Source organism: Zootoca vivipara, chromosome 1 (genome assembly GCF_965207765.1).
Source record: "Zootoca vivipara chromosome 1, rZooViv2.hap1.1, whole genome shotgun sequence".
NCBI lineage: Eukaryota > Metazoa > Chordata > Lepidosauria > Squamata > Lacertidae > Zootoca > Zootoca vivipara.
The window spans coordinates 42,813,146-42,839,770 of record NC_142582.1 but is presented as its reverse complement, the minus strand read 5'-3'; the positions used below and the strand labels follow the sequence as shown (position 1 = coordinate 42,839,770).

The 26,625-nt window shown below is 42.7% G+C and overlaps 1 protein-coding gene across 8 annotated transcripts in view; it reads left to right on the top strand.

The window, feature by feature from the left end:
• Window positions 1-26,625, top strand: part of LOC148687531 (kalirin-like) — a 90,348-nt gene that overhangs the window by 51,123 nt on the left and 12,600 nt on the right. For 2 of the 8 annotated variants that reach the window (XM_088652404.1, XM_088652389.1), the window contains 4 exons: window positions 14,095-14,378; window positions 15,757-15,861; window positions 23,096-23,191; window positions 25,898-26,031. In XM_088652404.1, the coding sequence (XP_088508530.1) occupies window positions 14,095-14,378; window positions 15,757-15,861; window positions 23,096-23,191; window positions 25,898-26,031 (619 nt within the window). The remainder of the gene's footprint in view (window positions 1-14,094; window positions 14,379-15,756; window positions 15,862-23,095; window positions 23,192-25,897; window positions 26,032-26,625) is intronic. The other 6 variants (XM_088652374.1, XM_035129288.3, XM_088652385.1 and 3 more) reach the window with 3 other exon arrangements.

Below are 26,625 nucleotides of genomic sequence, written 5' to 3'. Positions count from 1 at the left end.
ACTTCAGAACCGAACATTATCACACCACTCTGCTTCCTGATTGGTCCAGAGAGAAGGTGCTACCAGCAGAGGGGCTTTGTACCACCAAAGCTGCGACAGCTAGAACTTCAGCTAATCAGTTCACTGATTAGAAGACTGACTTTGTATTGTAATGGTATTTTCAATACATAGCAGCTTTGGAGTCCAAGCTGCTGATTTGAAAATAATCTTAAGTGTACTATCTAAATCATAGAATCATAGAGTTGGAAGAGACCACAAATAAATAGGTTTGTATAGATTAAATTCATTGTATGCAGAGTTCCAAAATAATTTAAAATTACCTTATCATTTTTGTTAAAATGATAGCATTTTAACCACTGTACCAAAAAAACTTATTTTCTACTCTAATTTTAAAAGGCAATAATGGTTAGAGGTAAATGCAGATCTGACTTTATTCATAATGAATGTTCTCAGGAATCTAATCAGAGGAGGTTAGCAGGCAAGCCAGTCAGCATTTATTCATGTTTGACTAGGGGCACCATCTGGGGGGCCCAGGCCACCCAAAATTTGGGGGCAGGGGGCCGAGGCTGCCCCAAAATTTTCAAGGAGAGGGCTGAGACCCCTCAGCATTCTGCAGTCACAGTGGGACCCATTGGATCTTCCTGCAGCTGCAGCAGGATTGTGCCTCCTCCCACCACATGACATCACATGTGTACGCTGAGCCCCCTCCAAAGTTGGGTAGGACCCAGTGCGTGTTCATCTAACCATTTGTAAGAAAGGAGAGTTCTCTCTTGGTTTCTTCATTGAGCAGTAGGGCAATTTCTAGGGTAGAACCTATATGAACATAATAAATGTGTGTGAATTGCTTACAAATAGCATCTCTATTAGTAGTCAACGTTAAATTATTTTATTCAGATTTAATTGGTTACCACTCTTTCTTCATTGTTTGAGAGGGTGATTACGTGGAGATTACGTCTGACAATTATATCTCTACCGGGGAGGATCAAGTTTTAGTAAGACTGAAGGCAATAGCTAGGTTCAGAAGGGCTCGTTTCAGTGCCATGGAACTGTATTTGTCAGGGTGGTGGTCTATCAGTTGCCTACTACGTGATGTGATAGGTAATTTAATGGAAATTATTTCTGTGCCTATGCTGTACAAAATGCTTTCATGCTACCTGGAAAAAAGCCACTTTTTTCCTTGAAACCCTCTTTTAGACATTTATGAGCCCAGCTCACATCTATGTGTTGCTATTAAATATTGCATACTGTTTAGCCCATAACCCTGGGCCAAGGTATGTTATAGTGAAGGAAGAGAAAAAGGGGCAGTTGTAAGTCCCTTGGCAAGAATAATATTGCCCATCAGTAGACGGATCAAAAGATCAAATGATCATACTTTGTTTACTGGTAGATAATATCCAGTATTGATCCCCTTCATGGATCAATGCCCCTTCATGGATCAATGCCTTGTCGTGGCGAAGGGGCTTGAATAACTCAGAGAAGCTATGAGCTATGCCATGCAGGGCCACCCAAGATGGACAGGTCATAGTGGAGAGTTTTGACTAAACGTGATCCACCTGGAGAAGGAACTGGCAAGCCACTCCAGTATCCCTGCCAAGAAAACTCCATGGACAAAGACAACAGGCATATAAAAGTTATGACGCTGGAAGATGAGCCCCTCAGGTCGGAAGGCGTCCAACATGCTACTGAGGAAGAGCGGAGGACAAGTACAAGTAGATTCAGAGCTGATGAAGCGGCTGGGCCAAAGCCGAAAGGACGCTCAGTTGCGGATATGCCTGGAAGCGAAAGGAAAGTCCGATGCTGTAAAGAAAAATATTGCATAGGAACCTGGAATGTAAGAACCATGAGTGGAGGTAAGCTGGATGTGGTCAAAAATGAGATGACAAGAATAAATATCGACATCCTGGGCATCAGTGAACTAAAATGGAAGGGAATGGGCGAATTCAGTTCGGGTGACTATCATATCTACTACTGTGGGCAAGAATCCTGTAGCAGAAATGGAGTGGCCCTCATAGTCAACAAAAGAGTGGCAAAAGCTGTAATGGGATGCAATCTCAAAAATGACAGAATGATCTCGATACGAATCCAAGGCAGACCTTTTAACATCACAGTAATCCAAGTTTATGCACCAACTACCAGTGCTGAAGAAAGTGAAATTGACCAATTCTATGAAGACCTACAACAACTTCTAGAAATGACACCAAAGAAGGATGTTCTTCTCATTACAGGGGATTGGAATGCTAAAGTAGGGAATCAAGAGATAAAAGGAACAACTGGCAAGTTTGGCCTTGGAGTTCAAAATGAAGCAGGGCAAAGGCTAATAGAGTTCTGTCAAGAGAACAAGCTGGTCATCACAAACACTCTCTTCCAACAACACAAGAGACGACTCTACACATGGATATCACCAAATGGGCAGCATCGAAATCAGATTGATTATATTCTCTGCAGCCAAAGATGGAGAAGCTCTATACAGTCAGCAAAAACAAGACCTGGAGCTGACTGTAACTCAGATCATCAGCTTCTTATAGCAAAATTCCAGCTTAAACTGAAGAAAGTAGGAAAAACCACTGGGCCAGTAAGATACAATCTGAATCAAATCCCTTATGAATACACAGTGGAAGTGAGGAACAGGTTTAAGGATTTAGATTTGGTGGACAGAGTGCCTGAAGAACTATGGATGGAGGCTCGTAACATTATACAGGAGGCAGCAACGAAAACCGTCCCAAGGAAAAGGAAATGCAAGAAAGCAAAATGGCTATCCAACGAGGCCTTACAAATAGCGGAGGAGAGGAGGCAAGCAAAATGCAAGGGAGATAGGGAAAGATACAGGAAACTGAATGCAGATTTCCAAAAAACAGCAAGGAGAGACAAGAGGGTCTTCTTAAATGAGCAATGCAAAGAAATAGAGGAAAACAATAGAATGGGGAAAACCAGAGATCTGTTCAAGAAAATTGGAGATATGAAAGGAACATTTCGTACAAAGATTACCATAATCAAGGACAAAAGTGGTAAGGACCTAACAGAAGCAGAAGACATCAAGAAGAGGTGGCAAGAATACACAGAGGAATTATACCAGAAAGATATGGAGGTCTCGTACACCCCAGGTAGTGTGGTTGCTGACCTTGAGCCAGACATCTTGGAGAGTGAAGTCAAATGGGCCTTAGAAAGCATTGCTAATAACAAGGCCAGTGGAAGTGATGATATTCCAGCTGAACTATTTAAAATTTTAAAAGATGATGCTGTTAAGGTGCTACACCCAATATGCCAGCAAGTTTGGAAAACTCAGCAATGGCCAGAGGATTGGAGAAGATCAGTCTACATCCCAATTCCAAAGAAGGGCAGTGCCAAAGAATGCTCCAACTACCGCACAATTGCGCTCATTTCACACGCTAGCAAGGTTATGCTTAAAATTCTACAAGGCAGGCTTAGGCAGTATGTGGACCGAGAACTCCCAGAAGTGCAAGCTGGATTTCGAAAGGGCAGAGGAACCAGAGACCAAATAGCAAACATACGCTGGATTATGGAGAAAGCTAGAGAGTTCCAGAAAAACGTCTACTTCTGCTTCATTGACTATGCAAAAGCCTTTGACTGTGTCGACCACAGCAAACTATGGCAAGTTCTTAAAGAAATGGGAGTGCCTGATCACCTCATCTGTCTCCTGAGAAATCTCTATGTGGGACAAGAAGCTACAGTTAGAACTGGATATGGAACAACTGATTGGTTCAAAATTGGGAAAGGAGTACGACAAGGTTGTATATTGTCTCCCTGCTTATTTAACTTATATGCAGAATTCATCATGCGAAAGGCTGGACTAGATGAATCCCAAGCCGGAATTAAGATTGCCGGAAGAAATATCAACAACCTCAGATATGCAGATGACACAACCTTGATGGCAGAAAGCGAGGAGGAATTAAAGAACCTTTTAATGAGGGTGAAAGAGGAGAGCGCAAAATATGGTCTGAAGCTCAACATCAAAAAAACCAAGATCATGGCCACTGGTCCCATCACCTCCTGGCAAATAGAAGGGGAAGAAATGGAGGCAGTGAGAGATTTTACTTTCTTGGGCTCCTTGATCACTGCAGATGGTGACAGCAGTCACGAAATTAAAAGACGCCTGCTTCTTGGGAGAAAAGCAATGACAAACCTAGACAGCATCTTAAAAAGCAGAGACATCACTTTGCCGACAAAGGTCCGTATAGTTAAAGCTATGGTTTTCCCAGTAGTGATGTATGGAAGTGAGAGCTGGACCATAAAGAAGGCTGATCGTCGAAGAATTGATGCTTTTGAATTATGGTGCTGGAGGAGACTCTTGAGAGTCCCATGGACTGCTAGAAGATCAAACCTATCTATTCTTAAGGAAATCAGCCCTGAGTGCTCCCTGGAAGGACAGATCGTGAAGCTGAGGCTCCAATACTTTGGCCACCTCATGAGAAGAGAAGAATCCTTGGAAAAGACCCTGATGTTGGGAAAGATTGAGGGCACTAGGAGAAGGGGACGACAGAGGACAAGATGGTTGGACAGTGTTCTCGAAGCTACGAACATGAGTTTGACCAAACTGCGGGAGGCAGTGCAAGACAGGAGTGCCTGGCGTGCTATGGTCCATGGGGTCACGAAGAGTCGGACACGACTAAACGACTAAACAACAACAACAATATCCAGTAAGAGGTGACTTGAATTGGGTCTGACTCTTTAACCCAGGCTTCTCAACCTGGTACCCTCCAAAAGTACAGTGGTGCCTTGACTTACGAATTTAATCCATTCCAAGGGCACCTTCGTAGGTTGAAAAATTCGCAAGTCGAAAAGTGCCATTCGAAACACTATTTCCCATAGGAATGCATTGGAAACGGAAAAAATTTGTAAGTCAAAGCAACCCCATCTAAAAATTCGTAAGTCGAAAAAAACCCTATCTAAAAGCACCACGGTTTCCGTTCGGATGTCGAGAAATTCGTAAGCGTGCAGCCATTTGTCCCATTCGTAAGTCGAAAAATTCAGTTGTCGAGTCGTTCATAAGTCGAGGTACCACTGTAGTTGAACTCCTAACTTCCATTAGCCCTGCCAGTAAGGACAACAGTCAGAAATGATGGAGCTATGAGTCCTGTAACTGGAGGGGCAGGCACCAAGTTGAGGAAGACTGCTTTCAATCACCTTTGCAGGTATGTATAACCTCATACTTAACTGCTATCTTTTGTTGAGACTTTCTATAATCTTCTACACCACTTATTTCATGTCGTATGTACAATACACAATACATAGAAATAACAGTCCTAATGCTGTCGGTGTTTCCTCATATGAAGGAAAACTGCTTGAACCATGTGATCAGACCCATTTTCACATCTCTTGGAGAATAGCTGGAAAATATTCACCGTGGAAAACTGCATACAAAAGTTGCATTGGTGAGACTTCAGTGTAATATTTATTTATTTATTTGATAATCATACATAGTTTCCTTTCTGAAGACAGGTTGGTGCTTGCAGCACCTATTCTATTCTTTCTCTGCTTCCACCACAGCACATGCTGAATCCCTGAGGCAGACACATGAACCTGCTTGTTTTCACTTTCCCAAACTAAGCAGGCATTCTATAGATCTTGCTTTTAATATGAGAATGTATTGCTGTGCCCCATATTTTGTTCAAATTTATAAGAGTTTTCAATAAAATGTGTATCCAACTATAATTAAACTTTGTCTTCGATTTCTTTCAATCCCGTTGGAGTTGGAGAAAAATGTAGCAGTTTCAGTGGCTCAATTAGCATTGCCAGTTTTATTTCCTTCTGAGAATCCCTTGTTGATACAGTGATGTTTTATATTCAGGTAGGTAGCCGTGTTGGTCTGACACAGTCAGTATATATATATAATGTCCAATAGCACCTTACATACCAACTAAGTTTGTTCTTGGTATAAGCTTTTGTGTGCATGCACACTTCTTCAGATAGTTATGTTTTATGTTGGGGAGAGAGAGTATCATCCCCACCCATTTTCCAAATAATTCAGAGTAGCAGTTGTTGTAATGTAGCTATAATACACGTTTTCCAAGCAGCTGTCAACTCAACACAAGCTCCATTGTTTCACAGAGCATCAGAGAGCATCTTCATTTGCTGGCTCTCAAATTCAGCTGTGAAGGGCCTTCCCAGTTCATCTGTTAATGAAACAAATTTCTTATTGGAACAGATTACATCATCCAAGGCCAGCACCATCCTATACAAAGTGAGTCAAAAAGTGGCTAAGCATTCTTCTAACAGAGCCTACTCTGATCACGCTGGTATGGTTGGTAAACTACTCACAAATCTTCAGGGGGGGATTAATAAGCAGAAAGTCCTACAGTAGCATGTGTGTGGATGCTAAACAACAGTTCCATTTGTTAAGCTACTATGGCTATAGAGCTACAGAGCTTTAAAAGGGAATTTTCCCTGTTCTAAAAAAAAATCCCTGTTCTTAAAAAAATATATCATTTCAGCAAAGTTCTAAAAACAATAACATCATTTTAGCAAACTCTAAAAACAATAAAATCACCCTACTGAGCTTAACTTTGTGGTTGAAGGCTTCTGTCAGCCACTTTCAATGTAGTGGCAAGCACTATGTGGCAGGCTTTTAGATGCCTACTACATTGCTTTTTGTTATCTGAAATCACCCAGAGTTGACCCAGAAAGGGCAGGAACAAATTATTACTTTTAAATAGCTGTCTGATCATGTTGACTTCAATACACCTTTGTCACACAACTTGGGGATGATAATTTATATTCAGAGGATGAAAGGAATAGAGAAGGTTGCTGTGAGTCATAATTTCAAGGCACTCGGCCAAATTCCTGGAACAGCCTCCCTTCTCTCAAGCTGCAAATCAAGTAGGCAGGAGCAGCTAGTTATACCTGTAGCTTCCCCAGTTCCCCAAATCCCATCCTTTCCTTGCACAAGTGGAAAAGATGTCTGGTTAATGGTCCATGACTTGCGTTCTTTCAAGAGGATTTCTGTAGGGATCAATGAAACGAGTTCATTTTCCTGCTTGGTTGACTTGAACAACTACATGAAGCAGAAAAGACTCTATAGACACCAGCTTGTTAAGAACAGAAGTCAACCGAGTTCACGAAGAAAATTGTTTTCATACTCGTATGCTATGAAATAATTGCCTGCCACCTGATTGTTTGCTGTGCTTTCCACCTGCAATTATGTTGGTTGGCTCACAGTCTTGCTAGCTGTCAATTGTGACCGTTTGCAAATGCCTAACCATGCTGCTGTTCTTAAAAGTTTCTTTATGCAGAATACCCGGGTTGAAATCTCCACTCATTCATGGAAGGTATCTGAGTGACCTTGGGCAAGCCAAACTTTCTCTGCCTAAGCTACCAGAGAGCTTTTGTTGTGAGGGTGGGGGCTAAAAAAATGTAAACAGTAAGTAAGAATGGGTAAGAATGGGATAAAATGTAATAAATAAAATAAGTTAGCTAGCATCTGCTGGGCATAAGGAATAGTGTTTGTTTGTTTGTTTTTAAAAGGCCAAACTGATCCGATTCTATGAAATTCAAAACCACATGTTCTCCCTGGCCACCTTTACTCAGCATGTGAGGAGCTGCTGGTGCTGACCTAGGTCCAAGGCTATGGCGAGAGGCAAGTGAGGAGGTTTTACATGAGTCAGTGTTCAGTCAGGAAACATGTCAAAATGATCAGTGACTTCATGCAGAAAGCATGGATAGGCTCCTCCAAGGGTGGATTCCTCTCTTACACTTACACCCTGAAAGTAAACTAATAGGGTTTTAAGACCGATGTGCTCCTCCCAGTGTAATTCAGGGGTAGGTCAGTGTGCCTCTGCTGTCAGAAGTTTGGGAAAGGCTTTCTAAATAGACATTGCCAATATTTGAAGAGAGCAATCTTAAAAGACTACCCAGTTCTTACTGGTTTTGTGTTCTGGCAAACTACTACTTTTTTTTGGTAGCAGTAATTTATTTGTTTGGTAGTGGTAACTTCCTTAAATTCACACAGCCCAGATTTTACCCTGGAAGCGCAAGTAAATAATATACTGTGTAGATTCTAATGTTTATTTCATGAAGACCCAGGTTACTACTGACCAGTCAGTTTGATATCAATGCCAGGAAGGGTCCTAGAACAGATAATTAAGCACTTGGTCTGTGAGCACTTAGAAAAGGATGCTTTGATTACTAAGACCCAGCATGGGTTTCCCAAAAACAAGTCCTGCCAGACAAATCTAATATCTTGTTTGATAGGGTTGCAAGCTTGGTGGATCAGGATAATGCTGTGGGCTGAGCATGACAACTGAAATGTGTGCAGAGGAGGGTGATCAAGATGATCAAGAGTCTGGAAACCAGCCTTATGAGGAACAGCTGAGGAGATGGGCTTGTTTAGCCTGGAAAAGAGGAGACTGAGAGGAAATATGATAACCATTTTCAAATATTTAAAGGGCTGTCACATGGAAAGTAGAGCAAGCTTGTTTTCTTCTGCTCTTGAGGCTTGGACCAGTGGCTTCAAGTTACAAACATCAGGAAGAACTTTCTGACGTAAGAGCTGTTCAACAATGAAACAGTCTTTTTCATAATGTGGTGGACTCTTCTTCCTTGGAGGTTTTTTAAACAGAGGTTGGATGGATGTTTTAGCTGAGATTCCTGCATTGCAGGGAGTTGGACTAGATGACCCTTGGGGTCCCTTCCAACTCTACGATTCTATGAGTCTAAGTTTCACTGCATCCTTGTTACTCTTTCTACCTATAGGGAGGCATGCATTAAATACATTGCAGTCCAGAGTAAGGTCATGTATAAAATTTTAGGGTGCCTATTTTTTCTTGCAGCATATCAAAACACTAAAGAAGCATTGTTTGATAAATACTTGAGTATAAAATTTAGCTAGGAGCACATCTTAGTCATTTCCAAAATTGCTCTTCACTTCTGTAAGAAAACTAAGGTGGTGCAAGACTTGGAGTATGCAGGAGGATACTATTATTGGTTATGTAATAAACTGCTCTCATGACTCATTGGTGTAAGTCAGTATGAGCCAGCACCATTTTTAATACTTAGTAGCTACTCTCAATGGTTTCTATACATGTCTTTCCTAGCATACTACTCAGGACTCTTCATTTGAAGATGCCAGGGCCTCATATAGGCAACTCATGTTACACTACAGACCTGAGGTATCTTTCCTTACCAGTCCTTAGGATAGGTTCAGTTTGCATCTAACAATGTTTGCCAGCAGAAATTGGTTCAATGAAAGATAATTGCTTTTGCCTTTCTTTGGTGCTTAAACCCTAGAGCTGGGATTTTGGTGGGTTGGGTAAGCTATTTATTTTGTTAAGGAGTTCTCCTGATAAGGCATTGATTGTTGTAATTGGCAGAATTCCATTTTTCAATCAGAGTAAATAATACTTATATGACGGTACTATAAGTTGATTAGTTCATGTTGCTCCAAGCTTTCTTACTTAAATAAGAGACCTCTCTAAAATGCATGGTCAATGAAACTACTGTAAGATGAGCAGAAAGAGTTTCAGTGAAGGTTTGCTAGGGTTTTTTTTTTTTTTTTTTTTTAAATCATGTTAATCTCATAATCACAATCTCTCTAATGGGCTGGGAATCAAATTCTTGCACACTAATGTTTTGATAGTAAAATTTCTTCCTGGCCTAGGCAGCCTGGATGAAATAAACAAAACAATAGAATTAAACAAGCTTTCTGTTCCTTTCTGGATCTAAGTAATAACAGGTTTACAAAGTGCCACTTTGTATTTAGTCTATTTCTGTTTGAGGTGTGTTTATGTCCATTTTGGAGGTTTGAAATTTCTTGCTCATCCTTGAAGCAGACAGACAGGTTGTGACTTAAACTTGTGAGTGGCATCAAGGTAAAAATGGAGATGGCTTCTCTCTCTCTCTCTTACTCGGAGTAAGGTATGTAGTCCTAAAATAATGATGGACAAAAATCCACACCTTTTGATGAAGCCTTTAAATCAATTGGGTCTGAAGCTAAGAACCAGTTTCCATGACATTTACAAGAACCAAGTAACCATAGGTAAATATCACCTTGTGGCATTACCCTGTAGTCAGTCAGTCAAAAAGAGCTGCTGTAGAGCTGTGGCTTTAGAGAGCAGAGCCATCCTGAAATATAGGACATGTGAGGTTTTTCCTTGCGATCTAGCAGTATATACACATTATGAAATAAGTTTTGTGGAGTTGTGGTGTCACAGTTTAATGAAGTGCCTGGAATTATCTTCAGCCATAACTTTGACAGTATTTTTTAACAAAGCTCCAGTTTTCAAAAGGAAACTTATCTCAGCCTACAGTTTATCTATTGGAGATAACATTATTTGATTGATGTTTTTGGTTTGAGGTTATAAAATTTTATGTAAGTGGCAGAAGTTACTTGCCTAGCTGAAGTGTTTGTTTTAGATTATTGTCTTCTACTGTTGAACTGACTAAAGTCATATTAAAGGTAAAGGGACCCCTGACCATTAGGTCCAGTCGTGACCAACTCTGGGGTTGCGGCGCTCATCTCGCGTTATTGGCCAAGGGAGCCGGTGTACAGCTTCCAGGTCATGTGGCCAGCATGACAAAGCTGCTTCTGGCAAACCAGAGCAGCACACGGAAACGCTGTTTACCTTCCCGTTGTAGCGGTACCTATTTTTCTACTTGCACTTTGACGTGCTTTCGAACTGCTAGGTTGGCAGGAGCTGGGACCAAGCAACGGGAGCTTACCCCGTTGCGAACCGCCGACCTTCTGATCGGCAAACCCTAGGCTCTGTGGTTTAACCCACCCACATCCCTAAAGTCATATTATTGCCTTAAATATTCATTACTTACCCCCACTTGATCTAGGAGGTAGTGCACCTGTTAATACTCACCCAAACAGTCTGCTCTTGACGTAATAATCTTACATGCCTTAAAAATTCAGCCCCCACCCTATCTTTTCCTTCTTTCTTACTTCTGGTGGGTAGCAAAAGGGAACTTTGATCATGGCTTGTGTGCTGCTAAAGCAAAAGTGCTGATTCAGGAAGCCACCTGAATAAGAAGCAGTTGAAATACCACCCCAATACAGAACCATTGTGTAAGGGGGAGGGCTTATAGAGAACAGCCCCCCCTCATCAGGTCGAGCTCTTCTCAGAGCAGCAAGTCCAGTAGCGGATCGGATTACAGGAATCAGAAAGTAGAGAGGGAGGTGAGAGGCTCTGACAGCATGCGAGAGCCTCAGCATCGCGTAGAGAAGGAAACAGCTGGGAAAGAAATGACGGGATCGGCCACTGGAGAGCAGTCAGGACAGCACTCCCCCCCCCCCCGACGCCCAAATTGAGGCACACGGCACCCCGTAGGGCGAGAGGGAGGCGCTTTGGGGTTCCCAAGCTGTTATGTTGGCCGCAAAACAGGAAGAAGCCATTGCGAGGTTCTGACTCGGACTAAGCAGATATGTTTTCCAGTCTCTTTGCACTGTAAATAATATGCACATTAAAAACACCTTAAGGACAAGGAGGTGTGGAGCGTTGTTACTCAAGAGTAGCCACAAAAACCTCTGACACATAGTTTTTCTAATGAATCTTGCCAGAAACAAGTTATTGCTTAGGCTAAATTGGCAATATTAATGGAGCAGGCCAGAAATTTAAACTTGTAAGAAAACTTGCCATTGAGAAATTCCTTGCCTGATTTTATATGCTCTTTGTATGAACAATTAGTTTTAGTGTCCCGCTGAAACCTTTCAATGTAGTGCGCTCTCTCTCTCTCTCTGGATCCAGACAGTGACCTGGTTCACACCTAACAATAAGCCAAACTATGACTTAAAATGAAGAAGCAGATGTGCAGGTTCTGAGAGCTGTTTTGCTCCTCATTTTGGTTTCTTTCGAAATTATCACCTGCACATATATTGGGTTGTATTCAAGGGTAGATTTGCCTTGACAGAAAACACTTCCATTTGCATGAGGCAGAAGGCAGCCCAACAGTCATCAGGCAACGTGAGGCAACTGCCTCAAAGAGTGGATACTGGTAAGTAGGGAGTGACAGCAAGACATTGAAGGACAGAGCTGTGAGTGCCACGTAGCTTGCCTGCAGGTATGGTGAAATATGCTGCCCTCTTGCCAGTGTTGAAGTAAGATTCAGTTGCCAGTTTGGTTGGCTTTTGTACATGGAATGAGAGGAGGTACCATCTTGTCTTTTGGCAAGTGTCTTGGACAAGCCCTAGCAAGGCACCCATTTTTTACTGATTCCCTGTACCTACCTAAGCCCCTTCTTACTCCTGAAAAACTATTCCTGAGATGGAGGGGGGATGTTCTGTAGGATGTGGTTGCATACAGTGGGGTCTTTAGCATATGCGCCACCGGGATGCAAAGATCCACCCAGCGCCCCAAATTTAGTTGAATGACAAGTGCCGCCACTGGCCCGGCACGTCTTTGGTAAATGAGCAACCAAGTCAAAAGTGCTTTAGTGAAACAGTAGGTATACATTTCGGTATATAGGTATATACCGTATGTATTTTGTTTTTGTTTTTCTAGCTTGATCAAATTTATTTCTTATTTCATAACAGGTAGATAGTTAAGAGCTTAGGCGGCTTCAGCGGCGGGCACCTAGCGCCCCCCGGAATTTGGTACCCAGGTGCCTTGCACCCCCAGGTAAAGATGGCCCTGGTTGCATAGGTTGCTAGAAGATGGTTGAAAAGTGGATGCTTTGACTTGAGGTAGCAGTTCCACTAAGGCAGGGGTGTCCAAACTTTTTTGAAAGAGGGCCAGGTTTGATGAAGTGGACATGGGTGAGGGTTGACCATTTTGCCTGACCTTTTTTAGGATTGGTCCACTCAAAGTTGGCATATTTTGAGTCCTTAAAAAAGTCAATATGAAATTGTAAATGCAGGGTTGATTTTTTGGGAACAATTGCTTGACTACATAGAAGCTTCATAAACTGGTACCTTTGCAAAGAAACTTACTTGTTAAAACTTAGGGGAGGGATGTGCTTGATGACTTCATTGCCCATCAATGCACAGTTGGAATGTTGGATCAAACATATACATGCTGTGGACTTTTTAGCATATCATTTGGAGTTTTGTGCAGAAATAATACGGTGTTGCAAGTAGAATGTTCTTCCAGTTAGCAATGCTTGTTCACTCAACACAGGGTCCTGATGGAACAAAGCTTCATTGTACAGCAGTGTCAATATGGCACCTTCCCAGGCATTCAAGCCCCCACATATATGTTGATATTTTTATAAACTAATTCAGCAACTCCTAATGTAATTGGCTGACCAAGTGCCAGGACAGAGGACAGTTGGGTCTGTTCCAAAGTACAACACTAGTTTACTGGGGGAGGTATTGCTGAAACATGGGGTACCAAATGTTATTAACTCTATAGTGAGCACACATAAAGTATAAAGCACTTCAGCAAAATTAGAATGGTTGGTAGTGGAATAAGACAAGCTTGTATCCTGCATATATCTTCAGAATGTTAGATCAACTAGTCTGACGTTGGAATCTGCTGACAAACAGCATTCTGATAATAGTTTGCGTTATTCACCCACCTCCAAATCATGTGGCTTCTGTGAATGGAAAATGTCCAAAGCCTATCGTACATAAGATAGCAGAGTGGAACCATTTTCCGTGGTTGCTTATCTCTTGTCAGTTTAATGCTACTTAATATGAATGCATAGGCTGAAAATATCAGTAGCGGTGAAAAGCCAGTGCCAGCTGTTTTTACAGATAGGCAACTCTGAAATGTTAAGTTGACTTAGCCCCCCCCCTAACTTGGCCAGAAAAAGCAAACTTTCCTTGGCGAATGTATGGACAGACATCCAACTGACCATAATGGACTCTTCATGATTTTGGCAGGAGAAGTAACAGTACTGAGGATTTGTGAATTCCTCAGATATTATACTCATACCTGACAAACAGACCAGCCAATACAATAGATTTATAGTGTTCCATAAGTACAGATCAGGAAGGGATGGTGGACACCTGTGGAAAGGGAAATGAGTACATTTAGTGTCCACTTAGTTTAGAGTTAACTGTGTGTTCTCTTCTAATTTTAAACCTGGCACTCTGCTTCTGATTTAATATTTATATCAACAAAATCAGCTTCCATTTCCAGAAAGAACTGTCTAACTTAATACCCTGTCTTGCTTAGCATTTTTATTATTTTGTTCTGACAGATTCCTATTCAGCATCCTCTAATGAAAATGGAGGGAAATCTGAATCGGTGGCCAATTTGCAGCCTCATTCATCCATCAATTCCATCCAGAGCTCCCCTGGTCCAAAGCGCTCTACCAACACACTGAAGAAATGGCTAACCAGTCCAGTACGCCGATTGAATAGCGGAAAGGCAGACAGTAACATCAAGAAGCAAAAGAAAGTGCGCGAAGGAAGGAAAAGCTTTGACCTGGGATCCCCCAAGCCTGGAGATGAGACCACACCTCAGGGAGACAGTGCGGATGAGGTATGGACATAGTTTGATACCTTTTTTTTTAACAATGCTGACTTGAGCATAAAGCTTCCTTTTGTTTGATTCTTCACTCTTCGTTTTTGGAATAAGTTTTGAAATAACTGTAGAAAAGCATTCATCCTTGTATCAAAACTGGGGAAGCCCTATATCCTCGCTATAAAGAGGAATCTTGCATTGACCCGTGCAGGCTAGTTACTCCCTAGTCCTCAGCATTTATGCTTGTTGGCTCCTTACTTCCAAAGCTTGGGCTTGTCTACTGTCCACCATCTTTGCTGTGTGATGTAAAATAACACCATGGATCATGAAGGGAACTAGAGCTCTTGCATTTTTATTTACCACCACATTTTTCCTGGTCATTTTGCATAGATTTGTTATCTTCCTTTTGCAGCTGCAGATATGGGTGCATTTATGGGTATTTTATGACTGCTCTAATAGCTGCTCAAAGCATTTTAAATTATTCTATTCGGGCTGCATTTAAGGTGTTGCTCTGCCAATAGAATGCAATAAATCAATAAATAGAACTAGGTTGCTGGAAGGAGCTAGTGTGCTCATTCAAATATATGCCCAGGAATGTAGCAGGCTCAAAAAAAAGAGTTTTTTTCATGCCTGACAGCCAGATCCAGTTCAATGAGGAACTTGAGAACTGTTTAGCAGAACATTTGCTATTTTATGCAGCACGGTGGGCTTTCCTAAGCAAATTTGAAGTCCTAATGCTGCAGTGAATGATTTATTGTAGATCCTCTTGCCTCTTTAAAGGAAATTAATAGTGTTTTATGTAGATGCTAATATGGGGGTTAGAGGATTGCATGGGACTCCCTTATGTAGGGAATTCTCTTTCTACCTCACTAGGCATCAGAGGGGACAGGCTAAATAAATATTTTTTTTATATCTGTCACAACAACTCACTCCTCTGTCTGGATTGGATTTGGTCTGATTATGGAGTTCCAGCACCATAAAGATATAATGAAGGAGCGTCTCCACCCCCATCATTCTGCCTGAACACTGAGGTCCAGTACCAAAGGCCTTCTGGTGGTTCCCTCGTTGCGAGAAGCCAAGTTGCAGGGAACCAGGCAGAGGCCCTTCTCGGTAGTGGCGCCCGCCCTGTGGAACGCCCTCCCATCAGATGTCAAAGAGAAAAACAGCTACCAGATTTTTACAAGACATCTGAAGGCAGCCCTGTTTAGGGAGGCTTTTAATGTTTAATAGATTATTTTATTTTATTTTTCTGTTGGAAGCCGCCCAGAGTGGCTGGGGAAACCCAGCCAGATGGGTAGGGAATAAATTATTATTATTATTATTATTATTTTATTAGAGGGACTCTCTCATTCTATCCAACTTTGCCTGTTCATAATGAAATTTCCCTTGCTTTCAGAAGAGCAAGAAAGGTTGGGGCGAAGATGAGCCAGATGAAGAATCTCATACACCACTCCCTCCTCCTATGAAGATTTTTGATAATGATCCCACACAGGATGACATGGTAGGACTCAGGTCTTTTTTTCATGTTTTTTTCTCAGAATAACTTCGTTGTTTGTTTGTTTTTTTAAAAAAAAAACACAACAACCTCCTAGAATCCAAGGAACCAGGCATGGTGTTTCAGTAGGGTACTATATAGTGAAATTTGTTATTATACATCCTCACTTTGTATCCAGAAGGAATGACACTGAGTAATCCATCTTCAAGGCCATTGTTGCAGCGTTCAAGGACATTTTCCTTTCCCTCCTGTCATGATATTTGTGACTTAGTCTGCTTCCCTCCTGTCATGATATTTGTGACTTAGTCTGCTTACCTTTGTAGCTTGATTTTTTTATTTATTTTGCATTTCATACATTTTCTGTAGAGTAGTTGTTGGGTTCAGAAGAAAGCTTTCTATGTGATATTGCCTGCTGGGGAATTTCTGGACCTTGTGGGTGCTTCTGGGGTGTATTATAATATGAATGTTTGGTTCAGATGGGGCCCCTTCCAGCTCTACAATTCTATGATTCTATTATCTGTTTTGCCTCGCCATTTCTTTACATGAACTGAGAGTAACAGTTCCCAATACTTGCCCTGCAATACACTGCTGCAAGGAAAGATTTGTCGGTGGGCAAGCTTTCTTTCAGGGAAGCCTGCCTACTGTTACCAATATTCTGACTGAGAAATTCTTGATAAGGTTCCAAGGAACTTTTGGGTTTCCCAGAATACTTCTTAAAACCACTGTGGTACAGCAACAGCCATACATGTGGTATTCTAGCATGATGCTGGTGTTGTCTCCACCTGTGTTGTAGCAAAATTGGGCAAGAAAAGGCGATTGCAGCAATAACTTCTAATGGTGCAGTGTGTGGTGCACGTTGTGCCCAAGGTTTGAAAAGCTTTGTCATGGGATTGGATATATAAGTCATAATGTTGCCAGCAGCGGCCTCTGAAGTAGATATGCAGTAGTAGACTGAGTGTTCTACATTCAATATAGTTTTAGTATGATGCACACAGCAGATTCTTTCTTGAAGTTCACCTAATATATATACAGTGAGGGGAAAAAGTATTTAATCCCCTGCTAAATTTGCCCGTTTGCCCTCTGACGAAGAAATGACCAGTCCATAATTTTAATGGTAGGTTTAATATAGCTGTGAGAGACAGAATTACAACAGGAAAAAACCCAGAAACCCAGAAGACAGAAGTCTCAGATTGATGTGCATTATAATGAGTGAAATAAGTATTTGATCCCTTTGCAAAAGATGACTTAGTACTTGGTGGCAAAACCCTTGTTGACAATTATAGAGACCAGACGTTTATTGTAGGTGGCCACCAGGTTTCCACACATCTCAGGAGGTATTTTGTCCCACTCCTCTTAGCAGATCCTCTCCTAGTCAGTAAGATTGCGAGGCTGATGTGTAGCTACTCAAACCTTCAGCTCCCTCCACAGATTTTCGATAGGATTAAGGTCTGGAGACTGGCTAGGCCACTCCAGGACCTTAATGTGCTTCTTCTTGAGCCACTCCCTTTTTTGCCTGGGCCATGTATTTTGGGTCATTGTCATGCTCAGGGCCGCCCCTAAGGCAAGGTGGGGTGGCGCAGGGCGCCAGGGGGGTGCCACGCTGCGGCGCCTGCAGCAGCCGCGCTGCACACTTCACCCACCAGACAGCCACTCTGCGAAACGGGGCAGGGGAGTGCCGGAGGGATCTTTGCGCCAGGGCGCCAGATATGCTTAAGACGGCCCTGGTCATGCTGGAATACGCATCCTTGACCCATTTTCAATGCCCTGGCTGAGAGAAGGAGGTGCTCACCCAAGATTTGTTGATAGATGGTCCCGTCCATCGTCGCTTCGATGCGGTGTCCTGTCCCCTTAGCAGAAAAACACCCCCAAAGCATAATATGTCCCCCTCCATGTTTGACGGTGGGGATGGTGTTCTGGGGGTCGTAGGCAGCATTCCCTTCCTCCAAGCACGGCGAGTTGAGTTGATGCCAAAGAGCTCGATTTTGGTCTCATCTGACCACAACACTTTCACCCAGTTCTCCTCTGGGTCATTCAGATGTGCATTGGCAAACTGCAGACGGGCCTGTACATGTGCTGTCTAGCGGACTCTGCAATATCTCAGTCCTTCACGGCGCAGTGTGTTACCAACTGTTTTCATGGTGACAGCTGCCCTGACATCATTGACAAGTTCCCCCCATGTAGTTCTAGGCTGCTTCATCACTGTTCTCATGATCATTGCAACTCCATGAGATGAGATCTTTCATGGAGCCCCAGACCGAGGGAGTTTGACAGTTATTTTGTGTTTCTTCCATTTGTGAATTATTGCACCAAATGTTGTCACCTTCTCACCAAGCTGCACCAAGCCTTGTGCAGGTCTACAATCTTGTCCCTGACATCCTTGGATAGCTCTTTGGTCTTGGACTCGGTGGCTGTTTTGGAATCTGCTGGATTGATTGCTTCTGTCGACAGGTGTCTTTTATGCAGGTACTGTAATGAGCTGGGATTACAGGTAAGACCTCTCCCTTACAGCAGGTGCTTCTAATCTCAGCTCGCTACATACAGTGAAGATACCAGGTAGCCTGACATCTGGCTGGTTGATAGGGGGTCAAATATTTATTTCACTCATTATAATCATAGCTGCCAAGTTTTCCCTTTTCTCGTGAGGAAGCCTATTCAGCATAAGGGAAAATCCCTTTAAAAAGGGGATAACTTGGCAGCTATGATTATAATGCACATCAATCTGAGACTTTTGTCTTCTGGGTTTCTGGGGGTTTTCCCGTTGTTAGTCTCTCTCACAGCTACAATTAAACCTACCATTACAATTATGGACTTGTATCACAAAGGCTGCAGCCCTAACTGCACTTACCTGAGAGTAAGCCCTGCTGAATCTAATAGGAACTTACAGTAGGACTGCAGCAAGAAACACAGTTGGGAATTAGGGCTTTCTGTTTTAAGTCTCAACTAGAGGAAAATGTAATAATGGAAATTAGGGAGAAAGGAATATGAATAGATTGGGGGGAGGGGGCTAAGACCAAAAACCACAGGTAATAATGGTGATGATATTTTTCGCAGGGCTTGGAGTGGGTGATGGCCAGCTGCTGGAATGAATGGGGTTGGTGCTAAATGGCCTGGCTTGCTTTACAAGGAGGCTTCCCTTTCCTGGGATAGAGTTGCCTGTAACATTAAACACAGGGCACGATTCCAGGGAGAGAGAGAAACCAGGGCAGCAGCTGCTGCTACTCATGGATCGGGCTAGATGTAGCTGAACAGGACAGGCAAGGGGACCCTGCAAGCAGGGCTGCAAACGCAGCACAGAGGCTCCGCGGCTGCAGGAGAAAAGGGGGCAAGTGGGGGTGCCTCCCTCCCTCCCTCCCTTCCTTCCTCCCTCCCTCCTCCTCCTCACACTCCGCTTCCCCCTTGCCCGCCTCCCTCTTCCCACAGGGCAGGCAGGCGAGAGAAAGAGAAAGAGAGCAATGCACGCCAGCCAGCCATATAGTTGGCGGGGCGCAGCTTCCATCCTAAGCCTCTGCAGGGATCGCTCTCCTCCTGTGGAGGCTTGGGAGGCAAGCTGCACACACGCCAGCCATATGGTTGGCGAGGCACAGCTGGCGGGTGCAGGGAAAGGGGAGGCCGCTGGCAAAGCCGTGCAGCTCCCCCACTCGCTGGGGCTTCCCTGAGAGGCCAGTGCCCTGGTGCAAGGTGCCAGTAAGCCCAATAGGAAAGACGCCTCTGGGTCTGTGGCTTGGCTTTTGAAAAATAGGGGGTCCTCAGTAATTAGCTAATTGGGAACCACTGCCATAGACCATTGCTATATGGAGAGAGGGCTTGCTGATCATTGGGAGTCCTTCATTTCCCATCAGTGTAGTCAAGCTGTTTTTAATTGTGGCTAGGTGTGACAGCCCTAAAAGAGACATGGGTGGGCCTTGGGCTTTAAATGTTCTTTCATACTTGATTGTGTGACCTTGTAGTTGTGAGAGCATTCTGCAATCCTGGCATTACCTTGATTTGTTCATTGGAACACAGAGAGCTCAGTTTTCTGAATGTACTAGAGTGGTAAAAAGGGCCTTGCTATAGATTATATTTGCAGCTTGTTGAAGAGTGGTGGAGTAATTGGCATGTTGATTTGGAGTCAAACTACTCATAATGTGAGTGGTTTCCCAATGTTTTTCTCTCCCACCAAAGTAGCTGCAATAAACTTTTATCTGGCTTAATAGGGGGAGGGAGACTATGAGAAGTTGAAAGGGGAAATGCTTATCTCTTTTCCTGAAGGCCATTTTTTTATAGATTCCTCCTCCTCACCCAACAAAAAAACATTGTTTTGCCTTGTAGGGGAAAATGTATGCATGCCTGTCATTTCTTCCTTAAAGCAAATAGCAATTGGGTTAGGTAATTTTGATGAGACACATGAACCACAGCTATTCTGGTTGTAAACAATACCACTTTGGCCATATTGAGACTCAAAGCATCACATGAAGTTTAACCCTAAGCACTGAGGCTGAAATCCACATGGGTTTGGAGGGAACCCTTAAACTGTAGTCTAGTCACTTTGTCATATAACTTTTGAAGAAAACAGTCTTGAGTATCTCCCATAACCAGAAGATATGATGTGGTTACACTTTTCTTGAAGGGAAATACAGTAAAATGGTATACACAAGGAGGATTAAGTCTCCAGGGTGAAGAAGAGCTTTTTACTGTGTTTCCTCCCATAAATACAATTCCAGTAACCTGTATTACTCATTTCTTTTTAAGGCTTTTCCTAAGCTGAGATATGAGGCAGTGATATGGATTTTCTGAAATATATTGAGTTGGAAAATTTTCCCAAAAATGTTTAGATCACTCTGGAAAATGATCTCATTTAGCAAGTTATTTTGCTTGTATTTGGTAAACAAAGCTTAAAACTTTTGAAACTGCCAGACTTACCTAGTATTACATTTACAACTGGTATCCATTCATTGCTAATGAGTTTAAGAAATGGAAATGTTTATGTGGAAGAACAGAGCACTGGAACATTTTTCCACCCCACATCACTGAGATTGGTCACCATAAGGTAACTCCTCTGTGCTGTATTCTGAAGTAACCTTTGCGGTTACTTGGAATTCTGTTCTCACCGACTTTAATTTGAGTTGCTGATTGGCTCTAAGTGAAAGATAAGGTATCAGAGGAGAATGACAAGATGTCTACTGTAGGTATTCTTAGGGATAAAGCGACTAGAGTGATGCATCACTCAGCAGCAGTTCCTAAGGAGCCTTCAGCTGCTAGCGCTGGCTGACTTTCAGACAATAGTCTGCTTTATTGAAATAGCTGCCTGCCTGATCTTTACTATCACTTCTCCGAGTTCAATTTAGCAACACTTACTAATTTCACTAGGTTTTTCTTGGTGCTTGATTGCCTTTGCTCTTCTCCCCTCTGCAACACCTGTGAAGTTGATTAAACTTTGTTAATCCTACTAGTTTATTTTTAAAGCGTCATCTGCCCTTATAAAATTCAGGTGGCCAATATGCAAGTTGTATGCAATCTACAGACTATGCATATTTCTGTACCTCTTCTGTAGTTTTTCCACATAGGCAAAACTAGACAGTACCAGGGCCTAGAGTAAAGGTAAAGGGTAAAGGGATCCCTGACCATTAGGTCAGGTCGTGACCGACTCTGGGGTTGCGCGCTCATCTCGCATTATTGGCCGAGGGAGCCGGCGTACAGCTTCCAGCTCATGTGGCCAGCATGACTAAGCTGCTTCTGGCGAACCAGAGCAGTGCACGGAAACACTGTTTACCTTCCTGCTGTAGCAGTACCTATGTATTTGCACTTTGACGTGCTTTGGAACTGCTAGGTTGGCAGGAGCTGGGACCAAGCAACGGGAGCTCATCCCGTTGTGGGGCTTCGAACCACCGACCTTCTGATTGGCAAGCCCTAGACTCTGTGGTTTAACCCACACCGCCACCCGCGTCCCTAGAGTAGTCAAGGTCAAAGGAATCCATGGTTATGCCACATTGGGCATATAAACTATATCTGCCTCCTCATTTAGCTGTAGTACAGTTGTCAAATTTCAATGCCTTTTAAGGAGCAGGAATGGCCTGGGCATTTGCATCCATCACATGCGGACAACTTCTGTCTTCACCCAAGGTCCAGTTCTGCTGAAGAACTGGCAGGGTGAATCTTTTCTGTCGGCCTCATTCCTCACATCCCAAAGGAAATGACATGGAGAGGTGTTCTTGGGTGTTCTTCTCGCTTCAGAGTATTATGCACCTTGCTTTAAAAACAACAGCCTGTCACCACCCAAAATCTAGTCTTTAGGATAGGTGGAAAAGATTGCAAACTTAGTAAGAATGTATTTTAATACTGTTTTAAGATTTGGAGGATCTCTCTGTACTGCTTCAGATGTTTCTCTTTTCCTGTCTTGGAAAGGGAGAGAGAGAGAGAGAGAGAGAGAGAGAGAGAGAGAGAGAGAGAGAGGGAGAGATAAGACCTCCAATGGCCTGCTAAGTGTGGCACACATAACTTACAGTCTGAGTTTGGGGAGGAAATGCATATGTTTTCTCTACACATACTTACATTATACAGTTTTGGTATTGTAAAAAATGCTACCACTGATACTTTGATCTATCTTCGCCACTCACATTTTTAAAGTTGAAAGCAAGAAGAAATAACCATCCAAAGTGTTTTCCATTTTTGAATCTTTGGCAATAAATTGGACACCAAGTAGAATTTCATAATAACATGAAGTTATTGCAAAACATTACAATGAAGTGCTGAGCTTGTCAAATCCCTAGTCTAATCCAACCTGCTGTTGTATTGTACTCTATAGGAGTGAGTTTAGCAAGAGAGAGGAACGGATTTTGCATGCTGGCAGGAATATGGAGAGAGACCCGGGGGAAAGGGTAGCTCCCTTCACCCACTGCTGCTTGATCCTGAAGTAGCACAAAAATCTTGGGAGATTTCACAATATAGAAACAGGATCTAAACTGCTCTTTTAATTATTCTTTGGCTCTTCTTTGTGACTAAATAGTGGTCTTTAGAAGAACCCCATCAGACATACATTTTACCCATAATCCAAGAGCAGGTTATGTGCTTTGCCAGTCTGCTGCTGAGTGCTGCTGCCTTTTGTATGTCATGACCTCCCCTCAACTCTTCATGCTCCTGTCATGTTCCCCCCCCCCACTGCTTGTGCTCCATTGTGTGACCTCAAACTGCTAACCTTTTGGCTTTCCTAGTTCCTTCTCATTCCCGCTAACCTGCTGTTCCTTTGCAAACTGGTGTCTTGCAGTCCTCCTCTTTGCTAGCTGCTCGACAGAGCATCTCCGATGTCCCAACTGCAGCGGATCTTGTCAGTGCAATAGAAAAACTGGTCAAAAGCAAGCTGGTAAGTGTGAAGACCTAGGATCCCATGAAGATAAACATCCTAGTTGAGCAACACCGTAATTTGGCTGCTGGTCATATTGCTGACTATCTCACCATTGAGTAGCTAATTGCAGTTCCATGTTGGTTCTATCGTCAACTGGTTGCTAGAGTTAAATTGCAGTAAAACCATTTTTATTTTTTATTTTTTGCAAATGACTTGATTCATTGACATATTCCTGATAACATCAGCTGGCTATAGTATAGTCCCTAACATCTATTATTTACCTGGTAAATTTCTAGGGGTGTGATTGCAGAACAAGTATTTTTACTTTTAAAATGTTTTATTCAGTCAAATGCTATGCTGTGTCGAATCTGTCATTTTTCTGCTTGTTTTTTTTTTAAGCACTAGGTGTATTAAAAGGTTGTTGTTTCATGTATGCCCCCCCCCCCCGGGCAATTGAGCCACTTTTGGAAAACTTGGTTCCAGGGCTGTTCAGTATATGGTTCATGAAGCTATATTTTCAATTTAATGTTTCACACTCCAGGTGGTTTACAGTAATGAATACAGTAACAAATAATCCTAGGCAGCTTAATTCAATTGGGCAAACTAAAGCTGCTATCTTATCTACCTTTGCTTGGGAGCACGTGCTGTACAACTCAGTGGGACATCTCAAAGGAACATGCATAAAATTGAGCCGTATTACTCAAAAAATAAACAACTTCTTGAGTCAGGCTTGCTTGTTGCAATATTCCATCATCTTTATCATAGCTAAACTCAGTTTTCATTTTCAGATGGAGGTTGGCGTTTCTTTTTAAAATCTATCTGTACTAATAAGGTCAGCCATCTCTTAGTCCTGGTTACAACTTGACTATGTTAGGTAAAGGTAAAGGAACCCCTGACCATTAGGTCAGCGTTTCTCAACCGCTGTTCCGTGGCACACTAGTGTGCCGCGAGACGCTGGCTGGTGTGCCGCGACGTGCGGCGACGAGAAGGGCGATTTGCATTGTCACGTGCCTGGCAGCCGCCAATAGGCAGCGCTGACCTGCCGGAAAGCAATATTTCTCCTCCTCTTTCCCAAAGCTCAGTGCAAACGAGCCTGGCGGCCACCAATACTCACCACTGACCCACAGGAAAGAAATATTTGGCAAGTGTTTCTTACAGTCATAATTATAATATAGGGCGGCACAGAGTTAAAATTTTTAACTTTTTTAATGGTGGTGTGCCTCATGATTTTTTTCACGGAACAAGTATGCCATGGCCCAAAAAAGGTTGAGAAACACTGCATTAGGTCCAGTCGTGACCGACTCTGGGGTTGCGTGCTCATCTCGCTTTATTGGCCGAGGGAGCCAGCGTTTGTCCGCAGACAGCTTCCGGGCCATGTGACCAGCATGTCAAAGCCGCTTCTGGAGAACCAGAGCAGCACACGGAAATGCCGTTTACCTTCCCGCCGTAGCGGTACCTATTTATCTACTTGCACTTTGACATGCTTTCGAACTGCTAGGTTGGCAGGAGCAGGGACCGAGCAACGGGAGCTCACCCCATCGCGGGGATTCAAACCGCCAACCTTCTGATTTGCAAGCTCTAGGCTCTGTGGTTTAACCCACAGTGCCACCCGCGTCCCAGATGACTATGTTAAGCCATGGTTTAATTGGATTGAGAACAGCACTTATGCCTTTGTGAACTCTTCTTGCCTCTCTCCTTACCACCTACCCTTCCATATGTGATTTCAATGCTGCTATTCTGACTTGGTAAACCACAGAATCCCATGACAGCTAATCTAGGAAACCAGTTTAAGCACTGCTTACAATTAAGAATCTGATACAGGAAATGGAAAGCTCATTTTGCAAATAGTTACATAAATTGCCATTCAGACAATACACTTTGTACTTTTTTAGAATCCAAGATGCTGTGCTTCTGTGTCTTGAAATTAAAAAAAATAAGAATTTGATCCCAGATGGGATAATGGTATTTCTGTTAAATGAAACAAGTATTGTCTTGAGTGTTTTGTATACTGGAATAAATTAAATATTTAAATGGCTCATTTTAGCCAGCTTCTCTTAGTGTGATGTTAGGTATTGCAAATCGGCAGCCCTCTTCCACTGTTGGTATCCCTCAGTTTCTTCCCTTCCTATTTTCCCCATTAAAACAAAAAGGAGAGATTTGGTTTTCTGCACAAATGTGGAATAAGAACAAAATAGCTGCATGACCTCACTTTCACCTATTTGCTTCTGAGGGGAATCTACCTTTTACTTTTACTGCGAATTAGGTATCATTTGGTTTGGGACTAACCAAATCCATGATACCAGACCAGCCTAAAAGTGTGCTGCAGAGCAGATCTGCAGATGGAAGGTACACAACACATAGGGAAAAAGTGGATACCAGCTTCAGGAAACACCTAGCACAGATATACTGTAACCTTTTAACATTTATCCTATTCAGGAGGTCTTCAGAATATTTAGGAAAACTTTTGAATGAATGGTATGTTCTTAGCTTGTAAACTGCTGTACTGAATCAAGCCAGTTCTACTCTGCTGTCTTCCCCCAATCAGCCTAAACAAAAAAAAAAAGTCACCTTGGAGTACATTTTGAGAAAATTGAAGGGTCCCGTCAGCCCACTTACTAATTATTGCAAATACAGGTCCCCTGAGGAAGTAGCTATAGGAATAGATATATAGCCAATCTGTTAAGATTTTATGTTGAATCCTTTGGCTTTTTTCTTATTTTTAAGTCATTAGAAGGAGGCTCCTATCGGGGTAGCTTAAAGGATTCCACTGGATGCTTGAATGAAAATGTGACGCCTTCAACTCCTCCTTCAAGAAACCTTGAAGAAGAACAAAAAGCCAAAGCTATGAGAGGCAGGATGTAAGTAAACTTTGGTTGTTATTTTTTTCAAGTAGGTATCCAAAAATTGTGTTTTTAATGTAGAAGAATGCCCCTTATACGTGACCTCAGAACCAGTGGATAAAGCCTATAGTGCTGAGGCTTTGGGCATTAGCCAGTAGGCTCCTTCAACAACTGACTTTGCTCTGATTCAGAAGAAGTTATGCTTAAACCACAGAACCAATTAAAGCTCTCCCTGGGACAGTTTTATAAACTAAGGTGATGGCATTCTTAAAACTAATTCCTCTGTTCTTAATATGTTATAGAGGTAACTCGCAGCTTACACTTGTAAACTTACATGATTGCAGCTTTGTGCAGTTGAGGGGGGAATAAATAAATGGAGAGGGCAGGAAATCCACCATTCCCCGCTCCCCATTTATTTAGTCCCCACCCACCACTGCCGCCACCGTACACAGCTGTGATTGCAGGCTTGCCAGGCTTTGGAAAGAAGGCTCAAGGGTTCTGGCAGTGTCCTAGAACCCTTGTGTGGCCTTCCTAGAACCAGTAAGCAGCCCTCCACTTTGAAGAGTCTCCTGGCTTTATGCATTTTGCGTTTATGCATGAACCTCTAGAACA